This window comes from Eurypyga helias, unplaced genomic scaffold (genome assembly GCF_000690775.1).
Source record: "Eurypyga helias isolate BGI_N326 unplaced genomic scaffold, ASM69077v1 scaffold12722, whole genome shotgun sequence".
NCBI classification, from domain to species: domain Eukaryota; kingdom Metazoa; phylum Chordata; class Aves; order Eurypygiformes; family Eurypygidae; genus Eurypyga; species Eurypyga helias.
Window position 1 is genome coordinate 3,124 of NW_010235342.1, and position 14,360 is coordinate 17,483.

Consider the following 14,360-nt stretch of genomic DNA (forward strand, 5'->3'; position numbering starts at 1 on the left):
TACTTTCCTTCAGTCTGGCAAATAATAAAGAAAAGGCTTAACTCCTCCACAGCTGTACATTACATCCCTAAATCCATGCCCCAGGGTAAAGTAATACTCTACATGGCGAGAGCACTATCATGCCTCTGAGGATCTCAAATCACTTTTCAAATATTAAAGTCCCCCAGTACCACTGTGAGATATTTATAAATACATGGCAGTGACCTTCATTTTACAGATGAGGAATCTGAGGGGCAGAAAAGTTAAAACAACTTGGCCAAGATTACAAAATAAGATACCGGAGGGGCAAAGAACATAGAGTCATTGATTTTTTAGTTATGTGCTTTAACAGCTAGAAAATGCTCCTTCTGAGAATAGGGATGGAAAGAAAAAAGGGGGCACATGGGAATAAGAAACTAGAGATGTTGTAGATAAGAATTAAGATACAGAGTGGCGTATGAGGTATGAAGGAAAATCACAGTAGCTTCCAGCTGAAATACATCCACAGGGGGAGGGATGTGCAGCCTGCTGGGGTAAGCTCTCAAATGAACAGTCAGCCATTAAAAGAAAATGTGAAGTTGAGATCTATCGGTCGGGACGTCTTCAGACAATTTATACCTATGACCAAGCAATACTCGCTGCTGTTCAATATCCAGTCAGCTGAAGGAGTCTGTACCAGCAAGCGGGAACGACTGCGCCGCAGGATATAGATGGAGCAGAACTGAATGTGCTGGGGAGACAGCCCCATGCATCTTGGCTGTCCCATTGCCTTCATTTTATGGGACAAAATCATCCATCAAAGCTGATCCCGAGGAAGTTGCTTCTGAAGGAGAATCAGGGAGCTGGGGTTCTACATTATCTGCAAACTCATTTAAAGATACATATTTCTAAAACAAAAACCTGTGCTCGCAGGTGAAATTTTCCAAAATATTCAGCACTGGCCCAATCTAGATTCTTCTGGAACTGGCAGCAAGAGTGTTTTCAATTCAGTGGGAGCACAACTCGTCCAAAGCCATGTCCTTTGGACAATCCCACACAAATTATTTTTGGTCAACTTTTATCCTTAATTTCTAACAAGTCATGTCTTTCACTACTGTCTTCTAGCAAATGAAAAAGCCGAAATTCAAACACTAAGAATAACAATGATCTAATTTCTACATTTATATACATAAATTTTTCAATGGAAAGATCGATCCGCTGCCGATCTGTTCTTGCGTTTCCAATATTCTTTTGGTACAAAACCAGTTTTTCTGTCACACACAGGTGATCGGTGTGTGCATGAAGTTACAAATCACTGGCTGTCACAAAATCAGGCTGCACAAAGTTTCTTTTGGAAGACATGTGACACAAAGTGGGATGTTGGGTATGAGACTGAAAAAAACAGACAAAACACAATAAGAATCCGCAATTTATAAGAAATTATAAATTTGGATAGTCAAAATACAACCCGTTCGAAAGCCAGCCAGATTAAGTGTGGGGGGATTTTAAGACATGCAATCCTGAATGGATGATGCCCTCCAAGTCAGATCTGTTTACAGCCTTGGTCTGAACCCTTCGTAACAGCTGGTTATCTCAGACTTTCCAAAAATCGCTACTCAGGCCACAGACTGAGCGGGCACGTTTGGGTGCCCATGTTATAAGCTGCTGACATTAGAAATGCCCATGCTTCAGGCCAGCTATGTCTTGAAACACCTTTTCTTGGAATATGGAAGTTGAAAGCAGACAGCCCCGTGGAAGAGAAAGGAATAAAGACAACAGCTGCAAAACCGTGTTGTTTTTATTTTAAACATGCAAAATACAGTTCATGCATCTGCCATTTTGAAAAATCTCTCGGTTCATAGCAGATTAAACCAAAGACATTTTGGCTATCAACTCTCAATAAATATTTCAAAATGCTTTACAGTGTAAAGATAAGAAATTTAGCAAAATTTCAACAAACCTGTATAAAAACCAGATACAGATAACTTTTTATTTCAAGGCGACATGCTGTAATTTAAATAGTTCACTTTTTTTTTCTGGATTTTTTTCTCATAAAAAGTTTTCAACAATACAACCGCTTAATAGATTAAAGCCTTTAGGCTACACATGCAAAAAAAAAAAAAAAAAGGTTATTTTTGGTTAAAAATCACCAAAACGTGCTTTTTTTGTTGTTGTTTTTTCATTTTTAAGTACAGTAGTTGTAGACAGTGGCATTTTTCTCTTTTGATTTTGTAAAAGAGTGCAGGCAGGTTCATGGAGCTAGTGTCCTGGAAGACTCGTACTCTGACATACATTTTGGTTTTATCCCTTTGCCATTGTAATAGTCCACGACTTGGTTGGGAACTTCAGCCAAAACGCTTTTTGCTAGAGCAGCTGGGGATGCCTGCAGGAAATGGTAGAAAACACAAGTGTTAACCTGTCTCTCTGCTAGGAGTGCCGTGGGCTTTGGTGGCATTAGCGCCATCAAGGAAGATGAGATCTAGGTAGGAAGTATGGTGGAGAAATGGAAGGCGAAAAGGAATGAAAGTGAGTGGCACCACTGCTGGAAATTCATTTTATGAGCCAGTTTGGGCACGTAGCTTTAGCTGCCTGAAAGTACACTAAAGCCAAAAGCGCTCTGCATGTTTTTCAGGTCTGTTTTAACTTCAGGGTAACTGAACTTCCCTGCACTCTGGGAGAGTACCACATGGCAATGAAAAGGGTGCAAAGACTTCATTCAGTCAGTGATGAGTGTGCTCAGGAGTCAGCAAGAACCCTGCAGAGCTTCAAGTTGAACATGAATGGACATCGCTGTAAAAGGAAGGCCTTCATCACCATTCTGCTCTTCAGGATCTGGCATGGTGTTTTAATGGCTGGGAAGTTTTTAATGCAATAGAAAATATTTTGGTTTCAGTGGACTTAAACCTTGGTCACGAGAAAGCTTTGATCCTAGACTTTGCGGAAGCTTTAAAACTCTTCCTGAAACACCTAAATGGTGGGTGTCAATGGGACTTAAACGAAGACCCTGAAATGTTGACATGGTTATAGAGATGGGCACTGGCTTTTGCCTCAGGCGGGGAGGAGGCCTACCCCTCTGTGCAATGAGAAACCATTGCCAACACACGGTTGCCTCCTCACACCCTGACAATGCTTCATTTTAAGTGTCGGGGCCTGTGGATGTTTTGTGGGCAACTGTTCCCTGCATGTGCTGCAGGGATCTTCCTCAGCCCCTGAATTCAGCCGTGACAAACCCGACTCCTGTTCTCCCATGCAGCCCAATAGCATCCTCTTGCCCTGTATTTTGGCTTTGCTTGTTGCCAAGTATTTGGGCAGGGCTGATTCCAAGCCTCTTGGAGCAAGCCTGCCTGACCATGTTCCCGCTGAGCCCAGCACAAAAATGCAGTGAAAATGCAAATGCCTTCATGTCACTTTGAGAGGTTTAAACTAACGTGTTTATCCGCAGGTAAAGCACCATGGATCACGCATTGCAGCTCAGACGATGCACAGGAACTCTGTCGGTGCCTGGGTCACATTTATTCTGCAGCCCAAGTACTTTTTCCCACATTAATGAACGCATCCTTCCTCACTGCCTGCTATATTGTCAGCCAGGTTTCACAACTACCATGTCACAGAGTAGTTGTATTGACTGTTCATTGCCCTACTCTATTTCATGGGGTAGGATCCTTATCTTTCTAGAGTCTTAAAATTAGGCTTACATAGGACGTAAAAGGTAAACTACTCATAGGCAAGCTAATCCAGGGGTACAGAAAGCGGTACTGGATGTTACAATACTACAAATACAAAGGTAATGCTATCAAAACCAGAAACAAAACCATTTTGGCATTTTGACTCACATACGTGATTAGTAACAAATAAAATGAGCCGCTATTTCTCTACTGTGATGTTTATACCAAAACACTTGTGCAGGCTGGAATACTCCTGGGATATTTCTGCATGAACAAACTGGCAAAGCAGAGCCTGTACTTTGTGTGACAGGGCAGCAACTGTTCTCAGGTGTTACACAGTAACAGAACCCATTTCTTTTAATCCTTCAAAGTAAAATGCATGGTTTTCCACAGTTGCCCTGTTCTTGCCTAAACCTGTTTTCACTGAAATCAGTAGAAAATATCTGTTGGAGTCAGGCAAATGGCTGATTTCTATGTTGCCATTGAGAATTATTGTTTTTAAATCTCCTTCCCAATGTGCCAAAGCTGTATATACCTTAGCCTGCCTCTATGCCATCTTACCAAAAATACAACCCTCCGTGAAGGGTAAAAACAGGCAGTTGGGGAAGAGTCCTGGACCATCACTGCACACAGAAGCCCTAGCCATCAGGAAACTTCCCTCTGCTCTACCCTTAAAAATGCTGGGCAGCAGCATTTGCCACCAGCTTCTCTGGATCACTTGTATCTACACGTCTGAACATTGGGCCTACACTCATCTCCCTGCTTCACCCCCCGGCCGCCACCTCTCCCTCTTCTGACACCACGTCCATCCTTCCTGAACGAAGGGTTGGCCCTTCAGACCAGGCTCACGCAGCGTCGTGGCTGGCTTGAGTCCGTGCTGCAGGCCGAACATGGACAACTGTTGCTTTACCCGGTTTCATCTTGCTGGTGATGTCTGTTGGTCCTGGGACTCTTTCTGGCAGGCACCCCCAAGACCAGGATTAGGGGTGATTTCCTGTCTGATGATTTGGGCCACCGGTACCTGACATACTTTAGTGGTGGTAAAGTGCTCTCACTTCAAGGCCAGATGGTGCAAGACAGCATTTGTGTAAGGAAGAATCAGACCCACTAACTTCTGAGCTAAAAGCCAGCCCTGGGTCAGCAGCACCACATAAGGGTTACCTTCGCTGGGTTTTTAACACAGACGGTACATTAATGTTTTAGCATAATGTTTTCCTCACTGTTTAACTGCTATGCTGGAAAAGCATCCTAGCAATAAACACCTCAAGATGAGTAGATCTCCACTGATGGCTAATGCACAACAATCAGGTCAGCCAGCAGCAGGAAAACAATCTCCTATGATGATAATTGGTGTACGTTACAAATGATTGTTGATTCAGGTCTACAGCTTCACCGTGCTTAATCGTTATTTACAATGCGGAGTGCAAAACATTGCTCCTTGCAGTGGTTAAGCGCTGTGCTTCCACACTTATTTGTGATATATGTGTTATTAAGTCACAGTCGTTAGCCTTTGTGTTTACATACAATGCAGAGCGGAATACCTGTGGCATCTGATTTGTGCACAGTAAATATGTCATGCATCCTAACGGCAGAGAGTTTCAGCTCTTACAGTATGACTGAGAATGGACTGAGGTGATTTTCTGCAACGACATTTCAGTGACTGTGAGCATCCCTGTTCTACAGCTTCAGGTGAAGGACACTCACATTGCTTGGGCGGTGATTATTATAGAGAGAAGAAATTCACTCGGGCTCTGGGAAAATATTTTCCCTTTGTTATGTTCTCCTGTAGTGAATTGCATGTCACCCACTATACAATGGGAGTTCTTTTTAAGCAGTAATGGTTACCTTTATTTTATCAAGCCTCTGCAACTACAGGATTTGCTAAGAAAGACTACAACTATTATTATTATTTTGATAGCTTCAAAGATATCCCTTAAAGAGAGTCAAAACGGTAAGATGCTTTACTTAAGTACTCCTGATACACTACATCATGTAGGAGATTAAATCCCTATAATAAGTCTACACTGGATCTTGAGCCAGTAAAAAGTTGAAGAGGGAATGAGGTTTTAGGTATGTGAATAATTTTAACTAATTGAAATGTGTTAAATGCCTGTATGAATACCTTGCAAGATCAGAACCACCTTGAAGTCAAACTTATAAAATAAGAGATTCACTCTATAACTTATTTTTACAACTTCTTTTGTTCTTTCAATTTTCTTATAGGGGCAGCTTTAGGACAGATTATTTTTGATCTCTTTGAACAAATGTGAGATTTTGAGTTCCAGGCTGACCTGAGCTGTGAAATAATGAAAAAAAATATTGTTTGGGTTGACTTCAAATGAATTTTAGTTCACTGTTCCAGCAAAGCAAAAAATAATTGTTGACAAATAACATTTTCTTCCCTCCTTCCATCAGTAGCTGAAGTAATACAGGTTTAGGCATAAATAAATACCTGATTTATCAGAAAAACCAATAAACCTTATACAACTTGATTTGTCGTCTTCCTAAAATGATCCTTCAACTTTTCTACTTAATAGTTGAACAAAGTATTAAAACTAGACACAAGGTACATCGACAGAAGGGAAGTGATTTTTAACTGAATACTTTTTTTACTTCAAGCTGTCAAATGTAATAGATGATTTATGGTAATTGTTGTCCTTAATCAGAACCGATCTGACAAAAAGCTCCTAAATGTGTTAAATACGCATTTCTCTGTGGGGAAAAATAAGTATGAATCAAAACATCATGCTCATTTCTCCCATGAAAAATTATTTCAGTAGTTGTTGCAAAAGGCATGGTCTTTTGTTTGTGCTGAGGATAAGTAAGCAAGATAGCTGTGAATGTCACTTTGTTCAGGGAGAGAGATTATTTGGGATCTGACAATAAAGAAATTCAACCAGAAGCGGCTATTGGTATGGGCACTCATCCATAACACTGACATTTGTTGAAATGCTGAAAGATCACAATCAACAGACTGAATATCAAGTTGCTTAAGATACATTGGCTTTTCTGATATAGCAAATACATCATCTATCTATATATCTATATTATCTTTGCTACTGAAAGGAAGGGGGAGAAAAATATCACTATTTAACAAGAGAAATAAATTTTAAGATTGCTATCCTCTCCCGGTACTGGGGAGATTAACCTAAACCAGCTAAAAATAATATATGCTTGTCATTTGACCAATGCACACAGTTAAAATCACACATAGGCTCGCTTACAAGTTAGCACCAGAGGCACAATATATTCAGTACCCAGAACTGCAACTGTCAGCGTTAATCTATTCAATCAAGGATGATTTAAACTTTGTTATAAAATCACAAAATGAAACTAAAAATAGCAAATGCAGCTGGCTTTGCCAGTTCCTTGCAGAAACATGTTTTCAACTAATTGAAAGTAGGTCTAGCACCAGCCCATAAATAGCTCGCCTCTCAACGCGTTTACAATAGACTACAGTGCACCACACACCCGTGATTATCTGATGAAGGAGAATCACAATCTGTGAGCAGGTCATCCTCATGCTTTCTTCCAGTAGATACTTAATAGGTGACCGAGTGGCACTGTCAGCACAGAAAGGTATGTTTCTACAATTCAGTGAGCAATCTGCAGCCATTTGACACGGTAACGTGCAGCTAATAGCACAAGGTGAGTTTTACACCATAGGAGGATCCATTCTTTACGTAAAGGTAGAGGGAAAAGAGTAACAAGTCTGTTTTTCTTACTCCTCAGCAGTTTGTGAAAGTTAGAAGTGTGCCTAGATCTAAGACAAATATGGCAGAATCGCATTTTGAAGAGATAAAAAAGAACAACTCTCGAAAAGAGGAAAATAAAACAAAGGTATTTTGGAAGAAGAAAAAAGTCTCCTGTGGTACCAAAAAGACTAGAAAAGCTAGAGAAATATAAGCACTGCAAAACTCTGTGTAGACCAAAACCAACCCAGAATAGAAAACTTCTGAGTGACAAATCCAGATCTAAAGGTGACAAGTGTATGAGAGCAGACTGGAAAGGGCAATCCCATGAGGGGAATGAGTCAGTTACGCTGTGGGGTAAAGAAATTTTCAAATCAAATACCGAGGATATCATTCCTAGATGCTGGGGTGAGTGAAAAACCAGTCCGGAGAACCACTTAAAGAAAGAATGAGGGGAAGGAAGGGAAAGAATGATGAAAAACCAGAGGGAAAGGGATATGATCAGTATCATAGGGGAACACAATGGCCATTTCACACTTCCATATGGAGGAAAAGGGCCCTGAAAAACCTGGCTATGTGTGTGAAAGCTCCTTCTGCAGGCGAATGCTGTCTCAACCCAGCTGCTGAAAAAGTCCCTGGGACAGATGCTGCCATGAGGGGCAGGTGACCGAGGAGAAAAGTACATGGCCAAGGGAATATTTCAAATCTGGCAACTTGATGCTGGGTCTCTTCCTTCCTCTCCTACAGCACGCTGGGCTCAGACAGGAACAGCTGGCTGAGGGCACAGGGAAGCTCTTAGTAACAGCACTTGCTTGGATTTGTTCTCGTACGGAATTTGGGTAAAGGGTTTGGAGGCAAACCGGATGCTCTGGGTGGATAGATGGAGGTAAGGACGGGCACCACAAGAACCACATGGCTCCTGCCCCATCCCTTCTTTCCCCACCCTCACCATCTCACTAACTAACATTTCATGCTGTATTCATTTTTTTCTTCATTTCTGACACAATAATGCCGTAGGCCTACTAAACACTTGATGCCCATCCACAGTTAGGCCCAGCCCCAGGGACCATTCACCGTATGTCACACACATTCACTCTTCTGCGGAATGGATGGAAAAATCAGCTTACATGTTTGAAGTTCCTAAATGGCACAAACTGGACAATGTCTCGAAGCACAGGCTCGCCCTTGGGAGACCTCAGGATCCCGTCATCGCCATCCAGCATCTGCATGTCACTAAAATCGGCGTTCCCCACCCCGACGATGATGACTGACATGGGAAGGTGAGAGGCATGGACAATGGCCTCTCTGGTGTCAGCCATGTCTGTGATGACGCCATCCGTCAGAATAAGCAAGATGAAATATTGCTGAAGTTGTTGAACAAGAAGTGAGAAATTGTATAATTAGTTAATCTTCCAAACTGCCCCTTTCCGGTATAAAAGTGTTTCTGGTAACTGTTGCCCATGGACCTTTTTAAATAGAAAAGAGCCTTTCTAGTGACTCAAAGGTTAAGCTCATTTCCCATCCAAAACTCCTCAGCTACCAATTTATCCTCTTCTGGAATTTAGCTCTAGTTCAGGTAATTTCTGTGAGCTGGAGGCAGCCAAGGGATGCACAGTGTAGAAAAGGGGGTTTCTAGCTTCTAGGGCTGGGAGAGTCAGGACTTTGGCTGGGAAGCCTGGAATAGTCCTGAGATCCTCACTAGCCCTATTTTCCATCTGCTGCACAATCACTTCTGATGCCAGTTTCCGATCACATCTTCTTCCCCTTTGGGAAGCAGTGGGAGGCAGGGAGGAATGGGGTATTGAAGCATTACAAGCCTGTAGCAGAGCTGTCAGGGAGGTTATGACAGCACTTTGCAGAGGAGCTTTGCTAACAGGCAAGCGGGATGAGTGCAGCCATCTGCAAACTGGAGGGTCACCCACTGGAACCTGTGGGAGAAGCACCCCACCATGGCAGGTCTGCTGCATTCTGCAGAGTAATGGGGTCCCTGAGGAGAGCGAGGGCAGGTGCAGTGAGGAATATGCCCACTTTCAAACACAGCCCTGAAGAGGGGTTTTCTCATTCTCTAAAGCAGAGCAAGCAATTTTGCATGCTTGTAATTTCTTTCCCAAAACTCCTAAGTGCACTGAACAGGGATCATGGGCTATGACATCTTCCCTTGAGTCCTTTATGAACCGTTAGGCAGTTAGGAGTTATTTAACAATTATGCATTAATAGGAAAAATGAACAGGTCATAGGGTTTGACCACTCTGCACAAGCAATACCAACACAGAAAACGTTATTAAAGTTTATGTATGCACAGCTATATAAGCTCACACAGAGTTCTCTTCGCCACCTCCTGCCGTGAATAAAACAAAACATGCAGGGAGAAAACTTTATCTTGAAGACTCATGCTATAAATTGTTTTTCAAACAGAAAGAGGGGAAGTTTAGGTTTAGCAGAATGAAGCAACTTCTTCAATATGACATACTAGTTCAGAGGCAGCAGTGGGAACAGAGTGAGCAACCTCAGGATTAGGTGGGTATGGAAATTCAAACATAGCAACTCCCCATTTAGGACTGGGACCCTATATGGTATCAAGGTCCTGGAAATAGCAATGGAGTGACAATCACCAGCCCAGACCCATGAACAGGAATATTTGGGAACTGCTGCTTTAATAAGGCTTAAGAAAAGGCTCAGCACATGGAGAAAGCTTAGAGAAAGCTTCAGGCCTGGTGAGGAGATGCGTGCCAATGTACAACTCTATTCTGTCCCTAAATATTGGCGTTTTTCTTGTTGCAGTACGAGTCCTCTCTTATATCCTTGATTCCCACAGCATTGCTCTTGTATATCTTACAGACCTACTCACTCACATACTTTTTCCAACTGTCTCATTCTCCCTTTCCCCATTCTGTCTGGAAGGCAGGAAAAAATTAAGCCTAATCCATTTCAAATATGTACATTTAAAACACCGTCTATGGTTATGCTTTTTAGCCCAAGAATCTGCTGTAGGTTTCATCTCAGATGCAGGCTAACAGACTTGACTCCTGATTTCGAGAAGGCACATAATACTTCCTATCAGTAAAAGCAACAGGAAAACTTTATCACCATAGTTTTCAAATAAATGGCTGTACAGACCCTTTGGCTGAACAAAAAAGCGTTAGTACAGCCTGTGCAAGAGAACTGAAATTGGGTTGTCTGTGGAGGGAATCATTTGAACTCGTCTCCTTGTGTGATCAACACTTTTAGGGCTTGGCCCCTAATTTTTGTTACCTTGGTAGTGCCATTTATGTCTCCACAGTGAAGAACTGGGTGTGTTACAGTAAAAGAGCAGGAAACAGAACGGTGGGGAAGTCTGAAGTTGCGACTATCGAAGCTGTAAAGCCTAGATACAGTGCTCCAGCCGACAGACCCAGGCTGCCTTCTGTGAAGGCAGTCAGTGAAAACTGTGGAGGCATAATTCACGTACGTGAAACGGCCTGTTCTGCTGGCCTACAAGAGACCCATCATGGCGCAAGAAAAAAGCCAAACGCAGCGTCACGCCCTTACCGAGGCCTCCTTGGTGTTGGTCTCCTCCGATGCTGATTTTGCCACCTTCTGGATGATGGGAGCAATGTTTGTGGGCCCATAGAGCTGCAGCTTGGGAAGGCAGCTCTGATAAGCCTCCACAACGCCCTGTATTCCTGGCATGAAAAGCCACACAAAAGGCAAATAAATGCCGAGCATATCACCAACATCAGGCTTGTTTAAAGTGTAAGTAAAAGGCTGGTTCTTAATGAGTAAATTCAAAATATCACAAAATTAGCAGGGATTAACAGTCTCAGATAACTTCCGAGAAGCTGTCTCTAGCTGCCTTGAATCCCGTTTGTAATATATAATTCATTATACCATGCTTCTCCTTCCCAGCAGTTTTTAATGTCTATTTTCCAGGTATCAGCTTGCAATGCAACAGACTTCTCCTTTCTCAGTTCAAGGTGTAAGTGATCACTTCCTGCTCACCAGCTAAGATTCATGCTAGAAGGGTAGACAAAAATTAAAAACACTCCAACGCTCCCCTCTCCTCCTCTTCAGATAAATACTTATTTCTGTTTATCACGGTAGTTACCAACAAATCTGCCCTTTGTACTTGCAACTTAGAGTCTGTTAAAGAATTCAAACATCTTTTCAAATACCTGACTCCCCTGTGCTAAGAGAATAATTTTTTAGGGTGAATTTGCATAATTGCTTGCAGGTTCAATTCGGCTACAACCAAAAGCTGTGAAATCTTGGAAGAAACAGCAGGATGCTTTGCAGTCTACAGAAAAATGAGCTGTAGTCAAGAAGTTTTGATGGAGAACTAGCTATTTTTGGCTTTTTCATTTCAGGATATATAGCCAGACCAGGGAGAACAGACTTCTGCTGACACACTTGACAGATCACAGAATGGAAATTGGTGTTTTCAATCATTGAGAAGAAGGATTTCTTGAAGTGATGCATGTTAGGCTCTGCATTCAGAAGTCCCAGCTTACCAGACCTAAAGGATTAGAGGTCTAAAGTTGGAAAGAAAGTGATAGACTGAAGAGCTTTGTAAAGGATGCTGTAGAATGGAATGACTTAAATAAGATCCTAAACCAGTTTCAGTTTGCACTGAGGCTAGCTCCCTCGTGAGATTTTACTCAACCATGTTTTCAGGATATATGGGTGCAGACCCATTCCTACCAAATCACAGGGAGCTGTCATTTCTTTACAAACAATACACCTGAACCTCCTATGAAAAAAATGGTGGAGAACGCATATCTCTTTAGAGATATCTCTTAACTATCTCTTTAGAGATAGTTAGAAACGTATTTTCCCATTGCAGTGCTCGTAGACAAAAGAACATGCTCCAATTATAGCCATGTGTGGCTAAAATGTAAAGTAATGTTACATAATTTCCCTTGGTAATTCCAGTGAGTAAATTACATATTGCAAAACTGACCTTTGGTTAACTCCCAATTTTAAACCTGCTAAGGATTTCATTACATTTACTTACTGATCTTGCATGAAGGCCTCATAAATCTTCTCTAAGATGATGACAAGATACATTTGTGATTTTTTTCTTATGCATTAAAATAATATGAGATAAACCTTACTGCCTGCATTCCACACAGATTTAGCGTTGCTCATGTCAGAAAGTTGCCTTCATCTTGGAAAGAAACATGTTCTAGAAACATAATTTATCGTTTGCTATCTCAGATTAATATATTTTAGAAAAATTTACTGTCCTTCTATATCCAAATCCAGCAGGATATGGGAGTGGATTACTTTGTAGCTTACATTTCTTGGACTCCTTTACTTTAGGGAGAGCCAACGTGCACTTTAGTCACAATTCAACTCTTTACATTTTTAATTAGAATCCACTTTCAATAGCTTTGATGAAATACAGTGTATGCATACATATTTGGGTTTAAGATGCACATAAAATGCATGCATGTGTAGAAGCATTCATTCAGATTAGAGGTTGTCACTTACTTTCTTACTCAGAAAATAGAGACCAAGTATAAGATTATAAATATAAAACAAATATATGACATATAAGACTATAAATACCATGTTTTTCCACTATAGACATGGTAAAAGGGGAGGAAAGGTGAGGATATATGTATCGTACGTATTCCAGTGATCTTTGTATCTTAATACAGTCCTTATGCAATGTAGATTGATGCTTCACACTACCTTGTGCCAGCAAAAGCTCACTGTTTCAACAAAGAAAGGGATTTGATTCCTTAAAAGCAAATCAGACACATACTTTTTATATTGGATCCAACCTCTGTTTCTTGGTTTAAAGCAAGATATTCTTCAGCAACTTTCCCTTATTTTCTGGCAAGTATGTTAAATATTAGAAGGAAAAATAGTGTGGTCACTAAGCACTTTACCTCCCTTTCACTCTTGCATCCTCTCTTCCCAGGGTGTTACTGCTCTCTGTGTCACCTAATACAGTGAGAGCATCTAGAAAACACCACAGAACAACTGGCAGTAGGAACTCATAATGAGCAAGTTGCAGCAGATGATTAAACACCATGTTTTCTGATCTCTATCCTTTTCTTGCTTTTATCCAGATGAGTATTATTTTAAATGGTATCATTTAGGACAAAGAAGTGCTTTTTTATATCTCATAGATGCATGTGCGAACACTGCAAACTTTCTTCCCTGGCCTTCTTTTGTGCTGCAACCATCTTTTTATGTCTTCTTAGCCCTAAAAATCCTTTTAGGTTATGGGTTAACTTATCAGATAACTGAGTCTTAAATAAAGAACCAAATAAAGTCTAAATACATGACAAATCTAAAGTGGCATAAGCCAAGGCAAAGCTCATACAGCAGCTCCATCCTTTTTTTTTTTCATCTCTCATTTCCATTATTACATTCTATTTTGCATACATAGTATGGTCTAGACAGTAAATTCTTCACCTGTAGAAGGTTTTTCTGTCCAACCTCTGACCTGCTACTGGCACTATATGGATGTGACAGCCTCTTCAAGTCCCAATCAATACAAATCATTATATAACGATGCCAGTGTGATAAAAGAATTAGCCTTGGACTCAAAAGATTCAGCAAAGGGGGGATAAAAAGAGTGTTCTTTGCATGGACTGCTAGGGTTTTTTTCTGAGGTATGCAGAAGGCAACAAATGTCCTGCATTTAGACTGGGAAACAAAGCTATATTTAGATACTACAGGCATAAATACGACTTCATCTAATACTCACCATTGTTAACTGGAATGTGTTAAACAGATCAGGCCCTGGGTAGATGCCAATGTATTCAGAAGCAGGAAAGATAACACATTTTAACATATGATGGCCCAGACAAAATTCTGAGGTGTGTTTTGCTTCCCCACCTCATCCCCACAGACTCAGTAGGACTAAAATCTCAACTTCAAGCTGACTCACAAGCTTACAGGTTCATCTAGATGCATGCATGCAATTTCTGCTTCTTTTAACTCCTCAAAAGCAATGTGAAAAGCTGTTTGAACACATCAAGCAGCTGTAGACTTATGCCCAATTGTATTTCAAGAATATGACCTACAGAGGCTGGGGGCGGGCGACCACACC

At 41.2% G+C, this 14,360-nt stretch overlaps 1 protein-coding gene across 1 annotated transcript in view; it reads right to left on the minus strand.

The window, feature by feature from the left end:
• Window positions 1-1,743: 1,743 nt before the first annotated feature.
• CPNE4 (copine IV) overlaps window positions 1,744-14,360 on the minus strand; it is a gene marked incomplete at its 5' end in the record, with an annotated part of 53,325 nt that continues 40,708 nt past the window's right edge. The window contains 3 exons of the mRNA XM_010146713.1: window positions 1,744-2,341; window positions 8,443-8,679; window positions 10,844-10,977. Of these exons, the coding sequence (XP_010145015.1) occupies window positions 2,210-2,341; window positions 8,443-8,679; window positions 10,844-10,977 (503 nt within the window). The remainder of the gene's footprint in view (window positions 2,342-8,442; window positions 8,680-10,843; window positions 10,978-14,360) is intronic.